General features: G+C 47.5%; 1 protein-coding gene across 2 annotated transcripts in view; it reads right to left on the bottom strand.

The window, feature by feature from the left end:
• The window catches only part of LOC132826430 (FYN-binding protein 1), a 191,492-nt gene extending 170,432 nt beyond the window's left edge, over positions 1–21,060 (bottom strand). The window contains exon 1 of one of the 2 annotated variants that reach the window (XM_060842351.1): positions 20,905–21,060. In XM_060842351.1, the coding sequence (XP_060698334.1) occupies positions 20,905–20,958 (54 nt within the window). In that variant the 5' untranslated portion in view covers positions 20,959–21,060. The remainder of the gene's footprint in view (positions 1–20,904) is intronic. The other variant, XM_060842368.1, reaches the window with a different exon arrangement.
• Positions 21,061–25,150: the final 4,090 nt, after the last annotated feature.

Below are 25,150 nucleotides of genomic sequence, written 5' to 3'. Positions count from 1 at the left end.
AATTCCCTTCCGAATTTGATAGGCTGAAGTCAGGTACCCTCCAAACACCAGGCAACATAGACCGACTCCCCTTTAAACTCTCCTCTAGACTACCCTTCATTGCAGGTGAGTCTTAGTTACTCTCCTTCTGGGGCAGATATATCCTTCGGCATGGAAACCAATACCATACATGGGGTGTATCACCACTCAGAGACTCTGAGAGGACCCTGTTATTTTTAATTAACCTTCTCAGATATGTCTGACACTCGAGCAGTGGAATTGAATCTGGGTCGAGAGTGTGGTGCTGGAAAAGCATAGCAGGTCAGGTAACATCCAAGGAGCAGGAGAATCGACATTTCGGGCAAAAGCCCTTCATCAGGAGTGAGGCTGGGAGCCTTGGGGGTGGAGAGATAAATGGGAGAGGTGTAGGGCTGGGGACAAAGTAGCTGAGAATGCAATAGGTGGATGGAGGTGGGGGTAAAAGTGATAGGTTGGAGGAGAGGGTGGAGTGGATAGGTGGGAAGGAAGATTGTCAGATGGGACAGGTCATGAGGGTGGTGCTGAGCTGGAAGGTTGGAACTGGGGTAATGTGGGAGGAGGGTAAATGAGGAAACTGGTGAAGTCCACGTTGATGCCCTGGGGTTGAAGTGTTCTGAGGTGGGAAATATTCTTCCTCCAGGCATTGGGTGGTGAGGAAGTGGTGATGGAGGAGGCCCAGAACCTTCACGTCCTTGGCACAGTGGGAGGGGAAGTTGAAGTGTTCGGCCACAGGGTGGTGGGGTTGATTGGGGCGTGTGTCCCAGAGATGTTCTCTGAAGTGCTCTGCGAGTAGGCGTCCTGTCTCCCCAGTGTAGAGGAGACCGCTTTGGGAGCAATGGATACAGTAAATGGCATGTGTGGAAGTGCAGGTGAAACTTTGATGGATGTGGAAGGCTCCTTTGGGGCCTTGGGTGGAGGTGAGGGAGGAGGTGTGGGCGCAGGTTTGACAATTCCTGTGTTGGCAGGAGAAGGTGTCAGGATGGGAGGGTGGGTTGTAGGGGGACGTGGACCTGACCAGGTAGTCACGGAGGGAACAGTCTTTGCGGAAGGCAGAAAGGGGTAGGGAGGGAAATATATCCCTGGTGGTGGGGTCTGTTTGGAGGTAGCAGAAATGGCGGAGGATGATGAGATGTATACGGAGGTTAGTGGGGGGCAAGGTGAGGACTGGGGGGATTCTGTCCTTGTTACGGATGGAGGGGTGGGGTTCAAGGACAGAGGAACAGGAAGTGGTTGAGATGCGTTGGAGGGCATCTTCAACCACATGGAAGGGGAAATTATGGTCTTTAAAGAAGGAGGCCATCTGGTGTGTTCTGTGGTGGAACTGGTCCTCCTGGGAGCAGATACAGCGGAGGTGGAGGAATTGGGAATTTGGGATGGCATTTTTGCAGGAGGTAGGGTGGGAAGAGGTGTAATCCAGGTAGCTGTGGGAGTCGGTGGATTTGTAAAAACATGTCAGTGTTAAGTTGGTCATCATTGATTGAGATAGAGGTCTAGGAAGGAGAGGGAGGTGTCAGAGCTGGTCCAGATGAACTTAAGATCAGGGTGGAATGTGCTGGTGAAGTTGATGAACTGCTCAACCTCCTCGTGGGAGCACGAGGTGACGCCAATGCAGTCATCAATGTAGCGGAGGAAGAGGTAGGGAGTGATGCTGGTTTAACTACAGAAGATGAACTGTTCTACGTAGCCAACAAAGAGACAGACATAGCTGGGGCCTATACGGGTACCCATGGATTAGATTAGATTAGACTTACAGTGTGGAAACAGGCCCTTCGGCCCAACAAGTCCACACCGACCCGCCGAAGCGCAACCCACCCATACCCCCTACATTTACCCCTTACCTAACACTACGGGCAATTTAGCTTGGCCAATTCACCTGACCCGCACATCTTTGGACTGTGGGAGGAAACCGGAGCACCCGGAGGAAACCCACGCAGACACGGGGAGAACGTGCAAACTCCACACAGTCAGTCGCCTGAGTCGGGAATCGAACCCGGGTCTACAGGCGCTGTGAGGCAGCAGTGCTAACCACTGTGCCACCGTGCCGCCCAGAAGGCTACTCCTTTTGTCTGGAGGAAGTGGGAGGGTTTGAAGGAAAAATTGTTGAGGACCAGTTCAGCCAAATGAATGAGAGTGTCAGTGGAAGAGTACTGTTGGGGACGTCAGGACAGAAAGAAATGGAAGGCTTGGAGGCCCTGGTCATGGCGGATGGAGATATGAAGGGATTGGATATCCATGGTGAAGATGAGGCGTTGGGGGCTGGGGAAACAGAAGTCTTGGAGGAGGTGGAGGGCGTGGGTGGTGTCTTGAACGTATGTGGGGAGTTCCTGGACTAGGGGGAATAGGACAGTGTCGAGGTAGGTAGAGACGAGTTCAGTGGGGCAGGAGCATGCTGAGACAATGGGTCGGCCAGGGTGGTCAGGCTTGTGGATCTTGGGAAGGAGGTAGAACCGGGCAGTGCGGGGTTCCTGGACAATGAGGTTGGAAGCTGTGGGTGGGAGATCTCCTGACGTGATTCTCAAGATAGCTTAAGGTTTTATGAAACAAAGGTGACATCGCAGCACAGACAATGTATTAAAGGTGTGAGGTTAGAGTCTGTCTGTATCCCAGTCTTGATTCAGACTGGTTCTATTTCCAAAGTGAAATTTATAAAATGATACATTGATTGACTGCCTGCAGATTGCGCACTTTTTGAGCAAAATGGAATGCATCTGCAAATACAAATCTGCAAATGCAAATTCACCGTGTAGACTTATATGTGTGCGTGCATAAGAGAGAGAGCGAGAGAGAGAGAGAGAGAGAGTGAGTGTGTGCATGTGAATGTGAGGGCATGTGAGTGTGTATGTTTTCCTGTGTGCATGCTTGGTAAAGTGTGTATGTAAGTGTGATGGGGTATACGTCAGTGAGGCGTGTGGGTGTGGGTGTGAGTATGATGGGGTATACCTCTGTGAGAGGGTATGTGCTTGGGTGTGAGTGTGAGGGGTGTATGTGAGTGTGATGGAGTATACGTCAGTGAGGGAGTGTGTGCGTAGGTGTGAGTGTGAGGGGTGTGAGTGTGATGGGGTATACATCTGTGAGGGTGTGTGTGCGTGGGTGTGTGCGAGGGGTGTACATGAGTGTGATGGGGTATATATCTATGAGGGGGTGTGTGAGTGGGTGCGAGTGTGAGGGGTGTAACATGTGTGTGTTATCTCGAGAATGAGACTTAAGAGAAATTACATATTAATGAACCGAAACCTGCACTCCATTCTAAAAGATGAAAGATCTAACAATAATCCAGGCTTGTCCAATATATCATTTCAGTTGCATGACACTGTGATCTTTTGCTCTAAATTCTGTGCCTTATGATCTTACACACCACAACCACTTCATGAAGGAGCGTCGCTCTGAAAGCTAGTGCTTTCAAATAAACCTGTTGGACTATAACCTGGTGTTGTGTGATTTTTAACTTTGTTCACTCTAGTTCAAGGGGAAAATGAGATCTGCAGATGCTAGAGATCAGAGCTGAAAATGTGTTGCTGGAAAAGTGCAGCAGGTCAGGCAGCATCCAAGGAGCAGGAGAGTCGACGTTTCGGGCATGAGCCCTTCTTCAGGAAGTGTTCCTGATGAAGGGCTCATGTCTGAAACGTCGATTCTCCTGCTCCTTGGATGCTGCCTGACCTGCTGCACTTTTCGAGCAACACATTTCCAGCTCACTCTAATTCAACACTGGCACCTTCATGTCCAGTGAGAAGACGGTAATGTTTTAAACTTTTTAAACTTTGTTGTCTTTATTTTTCTACTTTGTACCAAGATTTTGTACCCAGGTGCCTTTGTACTGAAGATGGTGCCAAAGTGGCAACTTGTAAATTTTTCACAACTCACGTGAACACATATGACAATAAAACTAATTCAATGATGAGAGGGAAGGTGTTAAATTAAAATGGAGTTGGAGGGGGAACTAATGCTCTCCGACGCCCATGGTGTGCAGCTGTCTGGAAAGGCTTCAAACCTGTTGTTATTTATGGCAATTCAAGTCACTGCCTATCATCTGCTTCCGTTTGATTCAAAAGGGGAATTATGTTTTTAATGCTGACGGAATTAAGCCCTCCTCTGTCTCACTGCCCAGTTAGTAAACCTTTTGTCTCTCAATAATCCAGCACCCCACTGATTTCGAGGTTCCATTCTGTTCTATTTGCTTTGTGAAATACAGTGTGAGGCAGGATCCATACATAATCGGTAAGGGTGATACTGTGATGGGGGGAGTGGGGGAGAGATTGTGATGGATGTTGGAGGGATGGGAGTTGGGAGTTGGGGAAATCTAGCACTGTGACTCAGTGTCAGTATCAGAGGATTGACTCAGAATGGGATTAGGAAAAGACTTTCCACTGACATTCTCAATAAGCCATGATACAATGGGAAAATGGCAGCCTCCTGCACCACAAGTATTTGTAATTCTGTGAAATGTTTAATCTGTATGAGATTCATTGGCCTCTAGTTTATTTATCGTATAAAAGAATTAAAAATGGTCCAAAGCCACAACATTTTCTGAAGCTTTTAGGAACACGGTCGTAGGAGGGAATGCTTCAACTCTTTGAGCGTTTTCAGCCATTTAATGGGATCTAGTGTGACCAAACTCTCTGCACCAACTTAGCCTTGTATCTGTTAATGTCTTTGGATAACAAAATATTGAACCATCTTCATTTTGACATCAGCAATTGATCTGCTGTCAATTGCCATTTGTGAGAATTGCAAACTTCTGTCCTTTTTGTCTGGAAATATGTTCTAATTTCACTCCTGAAAAGTCAGGCTCCAGCACCAATATTCACACTTAGTTTCCATTCATAAACTTGTAACAAGCAAAAAGAGTTTTTCTCTTATCTGTGAGCAGCACGGTGGCTCAGAACACCAAGGACCCCCATTCGATTCCAACTTTGGGTGACTATCTCTGTGGATTTTGCACATTTCTCCCTGTGTCTGCTTGGGTTTCCTCCGCATTTCATCCCACAATCCAGGGATGTGCAGGTGAGATGAATTGGCCAAGCTAAATTGCTGATCGTGTTCAGGGATGTGTAGGTTAGCTGCATTAGTTACGGGAAATGTAGAGTGATAGGGCAAGAGAATGGGTCTGGGTGGGATACTCTTCAGAAGGTCAGTGTGGACTTATTGGGCCAAATGGCCTGTTTCTACAATGTAGGAAATCAATGATTCACTTAAAAAAAGACTCCATACGGCTGTGGAGGTCCCATCATTGAATCGATTTAAGGCTGGCCCAGAGAGAATTTTAATCTTCACGGAATCACAGGTCATGGGGAATGGGAGGCAAAGAGGAGTTGACGCTGTTGAGCAGTATCTTATTGAGTGAAGGGCAGCTTGAGGGGACAAATAGATACATCTGCTCTTATTCTTATTTTGAGACATAATTGCCTGTTGGACCAAACAATAGTTCAACATGTTCATCTGTAAATTTCAAACAGTGCTGAAAGCTGGGACACAAAAAGTGTCAGATAAGGGGAGTGTGAAAGTTTTTATCACAGCTGAACACTGCTACTGACTGGAAACAGGCCTGAACAAGAGGCCTCAGGAACAGAGTCAGCATCGCAGTGTCTGTTGCCGGGTATTTATTCTGGAGTTGACACTTTTCATGATAAAGACTACACTTCTCAGTTCCTCAAAAGTCCCATGACATGGGAGTTGTGTTTTTAATGTTGACGGAATTAAGCCCTCTTCTGTCTCAGTGCCCAGTTAGCAAATGATTCAAACATTTTGTCTCCCACTAATCCCGCACCCCACTCATTTGGAGGGGCCAATCTGTTTTATTTGCTTTGTGAAGTATAGTGTTGCTGTGTTTGGGAATCACTGAATACTGTATTCCCTCAGCCCGGGATGAGTAATCAGGAGCAGGGAGAGATCCATTGCTGACAACTGGGACTGACTTATATCTGAAACTTCCAGCTGTTACCGCATTCTCACCATGGTTCTGGAAGAGGAGACTGATACATATTTCTCTGCTGACACAAGTCCATGGTGAAATCTTTATAGCTTGCCGAGGTGATAATTAGGAATGATTCTAAATATAAACTCTTAACTGCATTCTTGAGAGGGGTGTGGATGCTTGCAGACCGTTGACTTGTTGCCAGTATACCTGTCTCTCTGATTGCATGGCAATATATAAACTGCTGCAGGGTAAGCCTCAATAGGGGTAAGATTCCCACTCCCGGCATGATCAGCTTATCGAAAATTTATCCAATCATCACTCCAACCATGCTGCCCTAAACTGCAGAGTATTGCAAGGCGCTAGGACATATCCACACTGCTATTTGACATGCATGACTCTGTAATGGGGGAGGGGGAGGTCAGGAATGGGATGGTGGCTCAGTGGGTAGCTCTGTTGCCTCACAGCATTAGGGTTCGATTCCAGCCTCGGGTGACTGTGTGTGGAGTTTGCACATTCTCCCCGTGTCTGTGCGGGCTTCCTTCAGGTGCTCAGTTTTCCTCCCACAGTCACAAAGATGTGCAGGTGATGGTGAATTGGCCATGTACGTAGATCCCTGAAAGTTGCCACCCAGGTTGATAGTGCTGTTGAGAAGGCATACGGTGTGCTCGGTTTCATTGGTAGAGGGATTGTGTTCCGGAGCCGTAATGTCATGCTGCAATTGTGGGCGGCACGGTGGCACAGTGGTTAGCACTGCTGCCTCACAGCGCCAAAGACCCGGGTTCAACTCCCGCCTCAGGTGACTGACTGTGTGGAGTTTGCATGTTCTCCCTGTGTCTGCGTGGGTTTCCTCCGGGTGCTCCGGTTTCCTCCCACAGTCCAAAGATGTGCAGGTCAGGTGAATTGGCCAAGCTAAATTGCCCGTAGTGTTAGTTAAGGGGCAAATGTAGGGGTAGGGGTAGGGGTATGGGTGGGTTTCGCTTCGGCGGGTCAGTGTGGACTTGTTGGGCCGAAGGGCCTGTTTCCACACTGTAAGTAATCTAAAACTATACAAAACGCTAGTGCAGCCGCACTTGGAATATTGTGTACAGTTCTGGTTGCCTCATTACAGGAATGATGTGGAAGCCTTGGAAAAGGTGCAGAGGAGATTTACCAGGATGTGGTCTGGAGGGAAGGTTTTATGAGGAAAGGCTGAGAGACTAGGGTCAGTTCTCATTGGAAAGAAGAAGGCTAAGAGGGGATTTGATAGAGACATACAAGATGATCAGAGGATTAGATAGGGTAGACAGTGAGAACCTTTTCCCTAAAATGATAACATCGGCGTGTACGAGGGGGCATAACTACAAATTGAGGGGTGATAGATTTAAGACAGATGTCAGAGGCAGGTTCTTTACCCAGAGAGTGGTAAGGGTGTGGAATGCCCGACCTGCCAATGTAGTTAACTCAGCTACGTTAGGGAGATTTAAACAACCCTTGGATAATGGATGATGATGGGATCGTGTAGGGGGATGGGCTTAGATTAGTTCGCAGGTCAGCACTACATCGAGGGCTGAAGGGCCTGTTCTGCGCTGTATTGTTCTATGTTCTATGTGTCAGAGGCTAGATTGGAGGTATACAGGGATCTTGGAATATTTAGGATGAGTGTTGTAAAGCACAGACGGTCAGGCAGCATCCGAGGAACACGAGAGTCGGCATGTCAAGCATAAGCTGCTCTCGGCCTAATGGTCTAATACTGCTTCTAGGTCTATGGTCTCGGAAGTAGAGATAGCTCTTGGAGCTAAAGTGATCAAGGAATATGGGGAAGGCAAGATAAGGGTAGCGAGCTGGATGATCAGCCATGATCATATTGAATGATGGAGCAGGTTTGAGGGGCCGAATGGCCTACTCCTGTTGCTATCTTCTATGTTTCTATCTCTCACCTGTGGCCCATATCCTTTAATACCTTTGCTTAACAAAACTCTTATCTATGGCAGATTTAAACTAAATAACTGATCCAGCAGCCACTGCCGTTTGTGGAAGTGAATGCTGAACTCTCTCACTCTTTGTGTGTATAGACATGCTTCCTCATATCCCTCCATGAACAGTCTGGCCCTAATTCTCAGACTATGCCCTGGTTCTGGAATCCCCAATCAATGGAAATAGTTTATCAACCCTGTCTTTCCAGTTAATATCTTGAAGACTTTGAACAGATCTCACCTTAACCTCCTTACCTCTGCTAAGAACCCTGGATATCAGGAAGGACACCATTCTGACTGGGACAACACATCCATCCCCAGGCCAAACAGAAACATGCTCGAGAATTTTGGAAACATAGCATTCCAACCAAGACCCTATCAACAAACACATTGACTTGGACCTCAGGTACCACCCTCTGAGCAAAAGAACAGGATATGACATCCCCAACACAGAAAGTTACATCACTGACATAGGAAATGACACCACCAACCCAGGGAAACCTAAACACATAAATAGAAACTGGGTCACTAACACCAGTGCTTCACTGGGGGCTCACTGAAGATGTTACCTAGCGTGGTGAGGAAACATCTGAAAATGAACCTTCCAGCTCAGCAAACAAACTTACATCCAGAACCTCAACCTCAGCTGCAAGTCTTCTCAAAACCCGTTAACTTCATATCGCTGAGAAAGTGCCCTAGCCTATCCTTTATTTTCGTCCGAAATGGGTAATCTCATACTTGCTGACATTGGATTTTATCTGCTGCGGTTTTGCTCATTCACTTAGTTTGTCAATATCCCTTGGTAATTTTAGACTATCATACGCACTGTCTACTATGCTGCCTAACATTGTGTCATCAGCAATTTTGGGTATATGATTTTCAATGCCTTTATCCAAGTCATTAATAAATAATGTGAATAATTGAGATCCCAACACACACATGCTCCTTATGCAGTACCACTGGTCACTGGCTAACTTGAATCTCTAACTGTTAGCCCTACGTTCTGTTGCCTATCACTCAATTAACTTTGCAGCCATGACAATTCAGTGCTCTTCTACCTTAGTTGACAGTCTTTTCTGTTGGATTTTATCAAATGCCTTCTAGAAATTCATATAACCAACACCCCTAGGCATTCCTCTGCCCACTGCCTCAGACATCTCTTCAAAATGTTCACTGAGTTTTGTCAGCAGTCATGGATCCGTGCTGGCTCATGTTGGCTAACTGAAGATTCTCAGGTTGTTCAGGGACCTCATCCATGATTATACACTCCAACAGGGTTAGCAGGGTTAGAAGGTTCATTTTCAGATGTTAGCAGGGTGACAACCTCTCCAAAACCCCAGAGGAAATATAGCCCTGTCAACCCTCACTGAACCCATATATCCCATCCGTCTCGAGTCAAAAAATCATGACACTTCTCCCCAACTCCCAGTAACCAGCCTGCTGAAGGTTCCTTGTATTCTTCGCTCCCTGGCATTCTCCCATCAGGAGATAGAGGGTCAAAATCCTGATACCATGCTCCATCATTGGACCGACCCTTCCAATCCCTGGACCGTCCAGTCAGTGCCAGTGCTACACTGTCTAACTGCCTCATAATCTTATTGCTGTAACTACAAGTACAAAGCTAAATCTAACCTGGAACTCTGACAAAACAAACAACAAGCTGCTCAAAACAAAGAGTGAGTTAGTTAGCAGCAAGGGAATGAATGAGACAATTCGCCTCATTTTTCCCACCTCACACTCACTTTTCTCCACAACCCAAGTGGAGTTGTAAGTATGATCTCTATGTCTCACTCTCACAGTGACAAGCAGTGGGGTAAATTGGTCTAACTGACCTTAATGGGAAGCTAGATAAATACATGAGGGAGACAGGAAGAGGAAACAGTGATGGACACAGATAAAGTGGATATAGGCCTGTGTTAAACTTTGACAAAGCCACTGACAAACATATGTTGGGCCAATCAGCTGATTTCTGGATTTAAATTCAACACAATTCTCTTTAAGTTATTTGGACTCTCAGAACCAAAACATTGTTTTAAAAAAAAATTGAAGTTTTCTGTTTTCTGAGGAATTGAAGTTTCTCAGATCGATTGCAAGGAAGCCAGTTCTTGGGGTGAAACTGACATTAAAATAAATGTTGGTTTTCCCCTGGATTTTGCATTCTTGTGAAATGTCCAGAAGAGTGCAAGATCAAAAACTTTGACAAAATGTGTCTCTTTTTTCTCAGCAAATGCACAATTCTCTTTCTATCTCTTCCTCTCTACACTTTCCATTTCTCAATATAACTTGCTCATTCTCTCTCTGCCTGTTTCACTCACTTCAATCTACCTTTCATTCCAGAATGTAAGACCATGCAGTGAGAGCCTGGGACCAGCTGATGTCTCACTGAGTTGGGCTATGATGCACAAGGTAAAAACAATGGCTGCAGATGCTGGAAACCAGATTCTGGATTAGTGGTGCTGGAAGAGCACAGCAGTTCAGGCAGCATCTAAAGTGCAGCAAAATCGACGGTTTGGGCAAAAGCCCTTCACAGGATCACCTGAAATTTAATGAGGGTGTGCTGACAAAGGAACCCACGCACACACACATTCTGAATTTGAATACAGAATGCAAATTCCAACATCCCCAGACAACAGCTACAGACCAAAAACAGGTTCAAAAGGACAAAGCTACATTGAGCAAGACACAAGAGCAACTAACACATTCCACACCCAATTCAAATAAATAGCATGCTCACAGAGACAGGCATCTCAATGCACTCACACTGAACTGACACACTCACATACTAACACACTCACACTGAACTAACACACTCACAGACTAACACACTCACAGACTAACACACACACTGAACTAACACACTCAGACTGACACACACAGACTAACATACTCACATACTAACACACTTACAGACTAACACACTCACAGACTAACACACACAGACTAACACACTCACAGACCAACTTACTCACAAACTAACACAGTCACACTGAACTTACACACTCACAGACTAACACACTCACAGACTAACGCACTCACATACTAACACACACAGACTAACACACTCACAGACTAACACACTCACATACTAACACACATACTGAATTAACACAATCACATACTAACACACTCACAGACTAACATATCCACATACTAACACAATCACAGACGAACACACTCACAGACTAACACATTCACATACTAACACACTCATAGACTAATGCACTCACAGACTAACAAACTCACAGACTAACACACAAATAATCACATTCACAGATGGACTTACACAATCAAGGACTAATGCACTCACAGTTGGACTAACACAATCAGACTAACACACTCACAGACTAACACACTCACAGATGGACTAACGCAATCACAAACTAACCCACTCACAGTCTATCACCCTCACACTCTATCACACTCACAGGTGGACTAACACAGTCACAGACAACCATACGTACAGACTAACACACTCACCATCTGACACACTCACAGCCTAACACACTTACAGAATAAGCCACTCACACACTAACACATTCACAGACTAACTTTGGGAAGAATAACAAGAAGGCAGAATACTGGGTCAATGGAAAGACTCTTGGTAGTGTGAATGTGCAGAGAGATCTTGGGTGCAAATATGTTGCTGGTCAAAGCACAGCAGGCCAGGCAGCATCTCAGGAATAGAGAATTCGACGTTTCGAGCATAAGCCCTTCATCAGGAATGAGAGAGAGGAGCCAAGCAGGCTAAGATAAAAGGTAGGGAGGAGGGACTTGGGGGAGGGGCGATGGAGGTGGGATAGGTGGAAGGAGGTCAAGGTGAGGGTGATAGGCCGGAGTGGGGTGGGGGCGGAGAGGTCAGGAAGAGGATTGCAGGTTAGGAGGGCGGTGCTGAGTTGAGGGAACCGACTGAGACAAGGTGGGGGGGAGGGGAAATGAGGAAGCTGGAGAAATCTGAATTCATACCTTGTGGTTGGAGGGTTCCCAGACGGAAGATGAGGCGCTCCTCCTCCAGCCTTCGTGTTGTTATGTTCTGCCGGTGGAGGAGTCCAAGGACCTGCATGTCCTCGGTGGAGTGGGAGGGAGAGTTAAAGTGTTGAGCCACAGGGTGATTGGGTTGGTTGGTCCGGGCGGCCCGGAGGTGTTCTCTGAAGCGTTCCGCAAGTAAGCGGCCTGTCTCCCCAATATAGAGGAGGCCACATCGGGTGCAGCGGATGCAATAGATGATGTGTGTGGAGGTACAGGTGAACTTGTGGCGGATATGGAAGGATCCCTTGGGGCCTTGGAGGGAAGTGAGTGTGGAGGTGTGGGCGCAAGTTTTACATTTCCTGCGGTTGCAGGGGAAGGTGCCGGGGGTGGAGGTTGGGTTGGTGGGGGTGTGGATCTGACGATGGAGTCACGAAGGGAGTGGTCCTTGCAGAACGCTGATAGGGGAGGGGAGGGAAATATATCCTTGGTGGTGGGGTCCGTTTGGAGGTGGCGGAAATGGCGGCGGATGATACGTTGTATGCGGAGGTTGGTGGGGTGGTAGGTGAGAACCAGTGGTGTTCTGTTTTGGTGGCGGTTGGAGGAGCGGGGCTCAAGGGCGGAGGAGCGGGAAGTGGAGGAGATGCGGTGGAGGGCATCGTCGATCACGTCTGGGGGGAATCTGCGGTCCTTGAAGAAGGAGGCCATCTGGGCTGTGCGGTGTTGGAACTGGTCCTCCTGGGAGCAGATGAGGCGGAGACAAAGGAATTGGGAATATGGGATGGCGTTTTTACAGGGGGCAGGGTGGGAGGAGGTGTAGTCCAGGTAGCTGTGGGAGTCAGTCGGTTTATAGTAAATGTCTGTGTTGAGTCGGTCGCCCGAGATAGAAATGGAAAGGTCTAGGAAGGGGAGGGAGGAGTCTGAGACAGTCCAGGTGAATTTCAGGTCGGGATGGAAGGTGTTAGTAAAGTTGATGAACTGTTCAACCTCCTCGTGGGAGCATGAGGCAGCGCCGATACAGTCATCGATGTAGCGGAGGAAAAGGTGGGGGGTGGTGCCAGTGTAGTTGCGGAAGATGGACTGTTCCACATATCCTACGAAGAGGCAGGCATAGCTGGGGCCCATGCGGGTGCCCATGGCAACTCCTTTAGTTTGGAGGAAGTGGGAGGATTGAAAAGAGAAGTTATTCAGGGTGAGGACCAGTTCAGTCAGTCGAAGGAGGGTGTCAGTGGAAGGGTACTGGTTGGTGCAGCGGGAAAGGAAGAAGCGGAGGGCTTTGAGTCCTTCGTGATGGGGGATGGAGGTGTAGAGGGACTGGATGTCCATAGTGAAAATAAGGCGTTGGGGACCGGGGAAGCGAAAATCCTGGAGGAGGTGGAGGGCGTGGGTGGTGTCCCGAACGTAGGTGGGGAGTTCTTGGACTAAAGGGGACAGGACCGTGTCGAGGTATTGGGAGATGAGTTCGGTGGGGACTGACTCCCACAGCTACCTGGACTACACCTCCTCCCACCCTGCCCCCTGTAAAAACGCCATCCCATATTCCCAATTCCTTCGTCTCCGCTGCATCTGCTCCCAGGAGGACCAGTTCCAACACCGCACAGCCCAGATGGCCTCCTTCTTCAAGGACCGCAGATTCCCCCCAGACGTGATCGACGATGCCCTCCACCGCATCTCCTCCACTTCCCGCTCCTCCGCCCTTGAGCCCCGCGCCTCCAACCGCCACCAAGACAGAACCCCACTGGTTCTCACCTACCACCCCACCAACCTCCGCATACAACGTATCATCCGCCGCCATTTCCGCCACCTCCAAACGGACCCCACCACCAAGGATATATTTCCCTCCCCTCCCCTATCAGCGTTCCGCAAAGACCACTCCCTTCGTGACTCCCTCGTTAGATCCACACCCCCCACCAACCCAACCTCCACCCCCGGCACCTTCCCCTGCAACCGCAGGAAATGTAAAACTTGCGCCCACACCTCCACACTCACTTCCCTCCAAGGCCCCAAGGGATCCTTCCATATCCGCCACAAGTTCACCTGTACCTCCACACACATCATCTATTGCATCCGCTGCACCCGATGTGGCCTCCTCTATATTGGTGAGACAGGCCGCTTACTTGCGGAACACTTCAGAGAACACCTCTGGGCCGCCCGAACCAACCAACCCAACCACCCCGTGGCTCAACACTTTAACTCTCCCTCCCACTCCACCGAGGACATGCAGGTCCTTGGACTCCTCCACCGGCAGAACACAACTACACGACGGCTGGAGGAGGAGCGCCTCATCTTCCGCCTGGGAACCCTCCAACCACAAGGTATGAATTCAGATTTCTCCAGCTTCCTCATTTCCCCTCCCCCCACCTTGTCTCAGTCGGTTCCCTCAACTCAGCACCGCCCTCCTAATCTGCAATCCTCTTCCTGACCTCTCCGCCCCCACCCCACTCCGGCCTATCACCCTCACCTTGACCTCCTTCCACCTATCCCACCTCCATCGCCCCTCCCCCTAGTCCCTCCTCCCTACCTTTTATCTCAGCCTGCTTGGCTCTCTCTCTCTTATTCCTGATGAAGGACTTATGCTCGAAACGTCGAATTCTCTATTCCTGAGATGCTGCCTAACCTGCTGTGCTTTGACCAGCAACACATTTGCAGCTGTGATCTCCAGCATCTGCAGACCTCATTTTTTACTCGAAGATCTTCCGTAATTACACCGGCACCACTCCCCACCTCTTCCTCCGCTACATCGATGACCGCATTGGCGCCACCTCGTGCTCCCGCGAGGAGGCTGAGCAATTCATCAACTTCACCAACACATTCCACCCTGACCTTAAATTTACCTGGACCATCTCTGACACCTCCCTCCCCTTCCTGGACCTCTCCATCTCCATTAATAACGACTGACTTGACACTGACATTTTTACAAACCTCCAACTCCCACAGCTACCTGGGATTGCACCTCTTCCCACCCTACCTTCTGCAAAAATGCCATCCCATATTCCCAATTCCTCCGCCTCTGCCGTATCTGCTCCCAGGAGGACCAGTTCCACCACAGAACACACCAGATGGCCTCCTTCTTTAGAGACCGCAATTTCCCTTCCCACATGGTTAAAGATGCCCTCCAATGCATCTCGTCCACATCCCGCACCTCCGCCCTCAGACCTCACCCCTCCAACCGTAACAAGGACAGAATACCTCTGGTGCTCACCTTCCACCCTACCAACCTTCACATAAACCAAATCATCCGCCGACATTTCCGCCACCTCCAAACAGACCCCACCACCAGGGATATATTTCCCTCCCCACCCCTTTCTGCCTTCCGCAAAGACCGTTCACTCCGTGACTACCTGGTCAGGTCCACGCCCCCCTACAACCCACCCTCACATCCTGGCACTTTCCCCTGCCACCGCAGGAACTGTAAAACCTGCGCCCACACCTCCTCCCTCACCTCCATCCAAGGCCCCAAAGGAGCCTTCCACATCCATCAAAGTTTTACCTCCACATCCACCAATATCATTTATTGTATCCGTTGCTCCCGATGTGATCTCCTCTACATTGGGGAGACTGGGCACCTCCTAGCACAGCGCTTTAGGGAACATCTCCGGGACAACTGCACCAATCAACCACACCGCCCCGTGGCCCAACATTTCAACTCCCCCTCCCACTCTGCTGAGGACATGCAGGTCCTGGGCCTCCTTCACCGCTGCTCCCTCACCACCAGACGCCTGGTGGAAGAACATCTCATCTTCCGCCTCGGAACACTTCAACCCCAGGGCATCAATGTGGACTTCACCAGTTTCCTCATTTCCCCTTCCCCCACCTCACCCTAGTTCCAACCTTCCACCAAGGACTGTCCTCATGACCTGTCCTACCTGCCTATTTTCCTTTCCACCTATCCACTCCACCCTCCCCTCTGACCTATCACCTCCATCCCCACCCCCATTCACCCATTGTACTCGTTGCTACCTTCCCGCACCCTCCTCTCTGACCTATCACCTCCATTCCCACCCCCATTCACCCATTGTACTCTTTGCTACCTTCCCCCACCCTCCCCTCTGACCTCTCACCTCCATTCCCACCCCCATTCACCTTTCGTACTCTTTGCTACCTTCTCCCCAGCCCCACCCCTGCCATTTATCTTTTCACCCTGGAGGCTCCCTGTTTCCTTTCCTGATGAAGGGCTTTTGCCTGAAATGTCGATTTTCCTGCTCCTCGGATGCTGCCTGACCTGCTGTGCTTTTCCAGCACCACTCTGATCTAAACCCTAACACACACGCAGACTAACACACTCAAAGCCTAACACACTCACAGCCAACTACACGAAAAAGGCTAACACACTCAAAGCATCACACACTCAAAGACTAACATGCTCACAGATGGACTAACACGCTCACAGTCTAACACACTTACAGATGGACTGACACACTCACAAACAAACACGCACAGATGGACTAACGCACTCACAGAATAACACACTCACAGATGGACTAACACACTTACAGACTGACTCACTCTCAGGCTAAGACACTCAAGGACGAATACACTCACAGTCTAGCACACTCAAACTAACACACTCACAGACTAACACACTCACAGACTAACACACTCACAATCTAACACACTCACTGTGTAACACAGACTAACAGTCTTACAGATGAACAAACACTCACAGACTAATACACTCAAAGAGGGACTAACACTCACAAATTAACATACTCACCGTGTAACACAGTCTAACACACTCACAGGTGGACTGACACACTCACAAACAAACACGCACAGATGGACTAACGCACTCACAGAATAACACACTCACAGATGACACACTGACAGATGAACACACACAGAATAATACACTCACAGACTAACATACTCACAGAATAACACACTCACAGATGACACACTGACAGATTAACACACACAGAATAATACACTCACAGACTAATATACTCACAGAATAACATACTCACAGAATAACACACTGACAGACTAACACACACAGAATAACACACTAACAGACTAACACACTCACAGACTAAAACACTTACATATGGACTAACACACTCACAGACTAACACACTCACTGTATAATGCACTCACTATGTAACATACTCACAGTCTAACATTCTCACTGAAAGATTAACACACTCACAGACTAACACACCCACAGATGGACTAACACACTCACAGATGGACTAACACACTCACAGACTAACACACACAGATGGACTAACACACTCATAGTTATACTAACACACTCATAGACTAACACATTCAGAGATGGACTAACATACTCTCAGTCTAACACTCTCACAGATGTACTAACACACTCTCAGAATAACACACCCACAGACTAACACACTCGCAGACTAACGCACTCACACACTAAAACATTCCTAGATGGACTAACACACTCACAGTTTAACACATTCACAGTTGGATTAACACACTCATAGAATAATACACTCACAAATGGACTAAGACACTCACACACAGACTAACACACTCACAGACTAACTTTGGGAAGAACAACAGAAAAGCAGAATACTGGGTCAATGGAAAGATTATTGGTAGTGTGCAATATCAGAGGGATCTTGGAGTCCATGTATATAGATCCCTGAAAGTTGCCATCCAGGTGGATAGTGCTGTTAAGAAGGCATACCGTGTGTTAGGTTTCATTCGTAGAGGGATTGAGTTCCAGAGCCGTAATGTCACACTATAACTATTAAACACGTTAGTGCGGCCACCCTTGGAATATTGTGTACAGTTCTGGTCCCCATGTTTCGGGAAGGATGTGGAAGCATTGGAAAAGGTGCAGAGGAGATTTACCAGGAAGTTGCCTGGTCTGGAGGGAAGGTCTTATGAGGAAAGGCTGAGGGACTTGGGTCTGTTCTCATTGGAAAGAAGAAGGCTAAGGGGGGATTTGATAGAGACATACAAGATGATCAGAGGATTAGATAGGGTGGACAGTGAGAATCTTTATCCTAGGATGGTGACATCAGCGTGTACGAGGAGGCATAGATACAAATTGAGGGGTGATGGATTTAAGACAGATGTCAGAGGCAGGTTCTTTACTCAGAGAGTGGTAAGGGTGTGGAATGCCCTGCCTGCTAATGTAATCAACTCAGCCACATTAGGGAGATTTAAACAATCTTTGGATAAGCACATGGATGATGATGGGATAGTGTAGGGGGATGGGCTTAGATTAGTTCACAGGTTGGCGCAACATCGAGGGCCGAAGGGTTGAGAGTGTGGTGCTGGAAAAGCACAGCAGTTCCGGCAGCATCCGAGGGGCAGGAGAATCAATGTTTCAGGCAAAAGCCCTTCATCAGAAATGAGGCAGGGAGGCTCGGGGATGGAGAGATAAATTGGAGGGGGGTGGGGCTGGGGAGAAGGTAGCTAAGAGTGCAATAGGTGGATGGAGTTGGGGGTAAAGGTAATAGGTCAGAGGGGAGGGTGGAGTGGATAGGTGGGAAGGGAGATTGGCAGGTAGGACAGGTCATGAGGACAGTACCGAGCTGGAAGGTTGGAACTGGGGTAAGGTGGGGGGAGAGGAAATAAGGAAACAGGTGAAGTCCACATTGATACCCTAAGGTTGAAGTGTTCCGAGGCGGAAGATGAGGCGTTCTTCCTCCAGGCATCAGTTGGTGAGGGAGCGGCGATGGAGGAGGCCCAGGACCAACATGTCCTCAGCAGAGGGGGAGGTGGAGTTAAAGTGTTCATCCACGGGGTGGTGGGGTTGTTTGGTGCGGGTGTCCCAGAGATGTTCCCTAAAGCGCCCTCACCACCCGACACCTGGAGGAGCAACACCCCATCTTCCACCTCGGGACCCTTCAGCCCCAGGGCATTAATGTCGACTTCAACAGTTTCCTCATTTCCCCTCCTCCCAACCTACCCCAGTTCTAACCTACCAGCTCAGCACCAGCCCCATGATCTGTCCTACCTGTAAATCTTCCTTCCCACATGTCCACTCCACCCTCCTCTCTGACCTATCACCTTTAGCCCCACCTCCATCCAGTTATTGTACTCTTAGCTACCTTCTCCATAGCCCCACCCCTTCCCATTTATCTCTCCACCCCCGAGGATCCCAGACTCATTCCTGATGAAGGGCTTTTGCCCAATACATCAATTTTCCTGTTCCTCGGATACTGCCTGACCTGCTGTGCTTTTCCAGCAACTTACTCTCAACTCTGATCTCCAGCATCTGCAGACCTCACTGTCTCCCTTTGAGGGCTGAAGAGCCTGTTTTGTGCTGTATTGTTTTATATTCTATGTTCTAACACACACAGATTAACGCACTCAGAGACTAAAACTCTCACAGACTAATACACTCACCGACTAACACACTCACAGAATAACACACTGACAGACTAACACACTCACAGACTAACACATGAACAGACAAACACACACAGTCTAACACACGAACAGATGATCTAACACACTCTCAGACTAACACACTCACTGTGTGATGCACTCACAGTCTAACACTCTCACAGATGGACAAACACACTCATAGACTAACACACATACTCTAACACACTCAGATATATTAACACACTCACAGACTAACACACCCACAGACTAACACACTCACAGGTGGATTAACACACTCACAGACAACCACACATACAAACTAACACACTCACAGTCTAACACACTCACAGACTAACACACTTGCAGACTAACACACTCACAGTCTAACACACTCACAGATGGATTAACACACTCTCAGACTAACACACTCACAGTCGAACACACTCATAGACTAACACACTCACAGACTAGCACACTCACAGATGGACTACCACACACACAGTCTAACACACTCATAGACTAACACACTCACAGATTAACACACTCAGAGACAAACATTTGCAGACTAATGCACTTACAGACTGTTGCACTCGCAGACTAATGCACTCACAGGCTAACACACTCTCAATCTAGCACATGCACAGCCTAAGACACTCACAGACAAACACACTCATAGACTAACACACTTACAGACTAACACACACACTGAACTAACACACTCACAGACTAACACACTCACAGACTAACACACTCATAGACTAACACACACACTGAACTAACACACTCACAGACTAACACGCTCACAGACTAACACACTCAAAGACAAACACACTCACAGATGGACTAACACACACACAACCTAACACATACACAGACTAACACACTCACAGATTAACACACTCAGAGACGAACATTTGCAGACTAATGCACTTACAGACTGTCACACTCGCAGACTAACGCACTCACAGGCTAACACACTCTCAATCTAGCACATGCACAGCCTAAGACACTCACAGACAAACACACTCAAAGACGAACAAACTCACAGACAAACACACTCACAGACTAACACACTCACAGACTAACACACACACTGAACTAACACACTCACAGACTAACACACTCACAGACAAACACACTCACAGACTAACACACTCACAGACTAACACACACACTGAACTAACACACTCACAGACTAACACACTCAAAGACAAACACACTCACAGACTAACACACTCACAGACTAACACACTCAAAGACGAAAAAACTCACAGACTGACACACTCACAGACAAACACACTCACAGACAAACACACTCATAGACTAACACACTCATAGACTAACACACTTACAGACTAACACACTCACAGACTAACACACTCAAAGACGAACAAACTCACAGACTAACACACTCACAGACAAACACACTCACAGGTGGACTAACACACTCAGACTAACACACTCAGATTAACACACTCACAGACTGACACATTCACAGACTAACACAGTCATAGACTGACACAGTCATAGACTAACACACTCAGACTAACACACTCAGACTGACACACTCAGACTGACACACTCACAGACTGACACATTCACAGAATAACACATTCACAGACTAACACATTCTTAGACTAACACACTCAAAAATATACTTAAGCTCCCCACCCCCCACCCGCCACCATGTCAACACACCAATAAATAAGCGCTCACAAACACGTAGTGAAACCCATGAGGACTCACCATATTGTGCTGTTGCTCCTGTTGGCCCTGATTGCCCTGCTCCAGTACATCCATATAGTTCAGTCTGTTCTCTACATCATTTACTTCCTGCTTGACTGCTGAAGTGTCGTTCTATAACAGCATTACAGGAAGCTCGATCACCACATTCAACGTTTGCATTCAGTGCCAGGAGCAAGGATGGTTAGAGAGTTCAATGGGGAGGGCTAGGGTGAAATTGAAGCCAAAGCAGTGGGAGGAGCTTGTCTTGGAACACTGCGATTAGTAAGCACTTAGGGAAGATACATCATCCACACAGATACACTAATATATATAGAGACAATCCCTCACACGCGCACATAAACATGTAGAGACAGACAAACATACACACAGACACATACAGACTTACACTGAGAGATGCACAGGCAGACTCTCTCTCTCTCACACACGCACACACACACACACACACACACACACGTGCACTCACACATACCCATACACATGCACTCATATGCACACTCTTGCATGTGCGTACACACACAATGCGCACTCACACATGCCCATACACATGCACTCATATGCACACTCTTGCACGTACACACACACACACGCGCGCACGCACACACACACACACACACACACACACACACACACACAACCCAGGCCCCACACACAAATATAGACCCCACTCCTCCACACACAGACCCGCCCCTACACATAGATATGGCCCTGCCACACATACATAGACTTCCCCTCCCACACATATAGACACTGCCACCTCCACACACAAATTGACCTCCCAAAACATACAGACCCACCCACTCAGGCTGGCAGGTTAACGTTCTGGGATTTAAATGTTTCAGCTGAGATCAATAAGAATGTAAAAGAAGTGGGGGAGTTGTGTTACTGATCAGGGGAATATCACAGCTGTACTGAGGGAGGACACCTTCAAGGGACTATCCAGCAAAACCTTACAGGGAGAGCTCAGGAATAGGAAGGGGGCAGTCACTTTGCTGGGATGATTTTCCAAGCCTCCCAATAGCCAGTGGGAGTTAGAGGATCAGGAAAGTGGGCAGATGATGGAAAAATGAACAACAATGGGTTGTTGTAGGGTATGATTGTAACTTCCCCTATGTTGACGGGCACTCGCTTAGTAGCAGGGGCTTGAATGGGGAGGGAGTGTTCTGAGTGATTTTTTGAAGCAATATGTAAATAATCCAACTCGGGAAGGGTCCCTGACTAGACCTGGTGTTGGAGAATGAGCCTAGTCTAGTGATCGAAGATTCAGTGGATGGGCATTTTGGGAATAGTGATCATAATTCCTTAAGTTTTAAGTTACTTATACATAAGGACAAGAGTTGTCATAGAATCCTTATAGGGTGGAAGTAGGCTATTCAACCCATTGTGTCTACACCAATCTTCTGAAGAGCATTCCATCTACCTTATCCCTGTAACTCTGCATATCCTATGGCGAATCCACCTGGCATGTACATCTTGAAACCCTATGGGCAATTTCCCATAGACCATCCACCTAATCTACACATCTTTGGACTGTAGGAGGAAGCCAGAGCACCCAGAGGAAACCCACACAGACACGGGGAGAATGTGCAAACTCCACACAGACGCAGTTGCCCGAGGTTGGAAGTGAACTCAGTTCTCTGGTGCTGTGGGTCAGCAGTGCTAACTACTGAGTCACCGTACTACCCCAGTCCAGAGGTGAAAGTATTAATATGGGGGAAGACTAACTACCACCTTGTCAGGTAGCAAATGGAGAATGTAGACTGGGGGTGATTGGTTGAAAGTAAATCCAAATCTGACATGTGGGAATCTTTTAAAGGTCATTTGATGAGAGTTGAGGTCGAACATGTTCCTATGCAAGTTACGGATGGCAAGATTCAGGAACCTTAGATGATAAGAGAAATTGAGAGCTTAGTCAACAATGAAAAGGAGGTATATGTAAGGTTTAGGAAAGTAAAGACAGACAAAATCCATTGAAGAATACAAAGATAGCAAAAAAGAACTCAAACAACGAATCAGAGAGCTCAAAGGAGGCATGAAGTGCCTTTGGTAAACAGGATTAAGGAGAATCCCAAGGTGTTTTATACATATATAATGAACACAAATAGTAACCAGAGAAATAGTAGGTCCACTCAAGGACAAAGGAGGGAATTTATGCATGGAACCCTTAATTAATACTTTGCATTAGTGTTCACAAAGGAAAACACATAGTGAGTGGTGAGTCTAGGGATGAGTATGTTGATATTCCAGGGCATGTCAAAAAGGAGGAGATTTTGGATGTTTTGAGAAGCATTAAAGGTAAATAAGTCCCCAGGCCTGATGGAATCTATCCCAGAATACTGAGGGAGGCAGGTTAGGAAATTGCTGGGGCTTTGCATGAAATCTTTATATCCTCTTCAGTGACAGCAGAGCACTCAGAGGCCTGGGGAATAGCCAACATCGTTCCTTTGTTTAAGAAGGGCAGCAGGGATAATCCAGGGAAGTACAGGCCAGTGAGCTTTACATCAGTAAGAGGGAGAGCTGAAAATGTGTTGCTGTTTAAAGCACAGCAGGTCAGGCAGCATCCAAGGAACAGGAAATTTGACGTTTCGGGCCAGAGCCCTTCATCAGGAATGGTTCATCATGATTCCTGATGAAGGGCTCTGGCCCGAAACGTCAAATTTCCTGTTCCTTGGATGCTGCCTGACCTGCTGTGCTTTAACCAGCAACACATTTTAAGCTCTGATCTCCAGCATCTGCAGACCTCACTTTTTACTATCAGTAGGAGGGAGCTAATTAGCAAAAATTCTTTTACTCACATTTTGAAAAATATGGGCTTATTAATGATAGACAGTATGGTGTTGTGCGGGGAAGATTGAGTCTCACAAATTTGATTGAGTTTTTTGAGGAAGTGACAAAGCTGATTGATGTAAGGAGGGAAGAGATGTTTATATGGACTTTAGCGAGGTCTTTAACAAGGTCTCTCATGGCAGACTGATACAGAAGTTGAAGTCAAATGGGATCCACAGTGACCTGGTAAGATAGATAAAACACTGGCTTAGTCATAGAAGGCAGAGTAGCAGTGGAAAGGGGATTGTCAGATTGGAGAATTGTGACCGGCGGTGCTCTGCAGGGACCCCTCTTATTTGTAATATATATAAATGATTTGGAGAAGATTACAGTGGTCTAATTAGTAAGATTGGGGATGATACACAGATTGGGGGAGCTGTGGACAGTGAGGAGAGGATACAGCAGGGTATCATTAGGCTGGAGACTTGGGTAGAGAAATGGCAGATGGAGTTTAAACTAGACAAATGGGTGGTGACTTATTTTGGAAGGTCTAATACAGAAGGGAAGTACACAACAAGTGGCAGAGTCCTGAAAAGTACTAACACGCAGAGGGGTCTGGGCATGTCACAGTTCCCTAAAAGTGGCAACGCACGTGGGTAAGGAGGTCAAGATGCCCACGGTGTCCTATAGCATGCTTGCCTTCATTGGTCAGGACTTCACCTGATGAAGGGACCGTGCTCCGAAAACTTGTGATTTCAAACAAACCTGTTGGACTGTAACCTGGTGTCATGTGACTTCTGACCTTGTCCACCCCACACTGATACCTCCACACCATCGGTCAGGGCATAGAGTATAAAAAGTCATGTTGCAGCTGTAGAAAATTTTACTGAGAGCAAGAGCAGACAGTAAGGACTGTAGATTCTTCAGGCCTGAGTCAATAGATATGGAGCTGGAAGAGTACAGCAGGTCAGACAGCATCCAAGGAGCAGGACAGTCAACATTCCTGACAAAGGGTTTTGGTCTGAAACACTTACATTCCTGCTCCTGGGAAGCTGTCTGACCTGCTGTACTCTTCCAGCTTCACATCTATTAACTTTCATTCGGCCACATTTGCAATATGGTGTGCAGTTCTGGTCACCACACTGCCCGGAAGGATGCAGAGGCTTTGGAGAGGGTACAGTAACAGTTTACCAAGATGTTCTGAGGAAGGGGTCACCAGACCTGAAACATTAACTCTGATTTCTCTGCACAGTTGCTGCCAGCCTTGCTGTGCTTTTCCAGCAACTTCTGTTTTTGTTATCAGGATGTTGTCTGGTTTGGAGGGAATTAGTTGTGGGGAGAGATTGGACAAACTTGGTTTGTTTTAGAACATAGAACATAAGAACATCAGAACTAGAAGCAGGAGTAAGCCATTTGGCCCCTCAATCCTACTCTGCCTTTCAATAAGATCATGGTTAATCCTTTCACAGCCTCAGCACCATGT

This window comes from Hemiscyllium ocellatum, chromosome 2 (genome assembly GCF_020745735.1).
Source record: "Hemiscyllium ocellatum isolate sHemOce1 chromosome 2, sHemOce1.pat.X.cur, whole genome shotgun sequence".
NCBI classification, from domain to species: domain Eukaryota; kingdom Metazoa; phylum Chordata; class Chondrichthyes; order Orectolobiformes; family Hemiscylliidae; genus Hemiscyllium; species Hemiscyllium ocellatum.
Note: the sequence above shows the minus strand (reverse complement) of the source record. Positions and strands in the feature narration are given on the sequence as shown.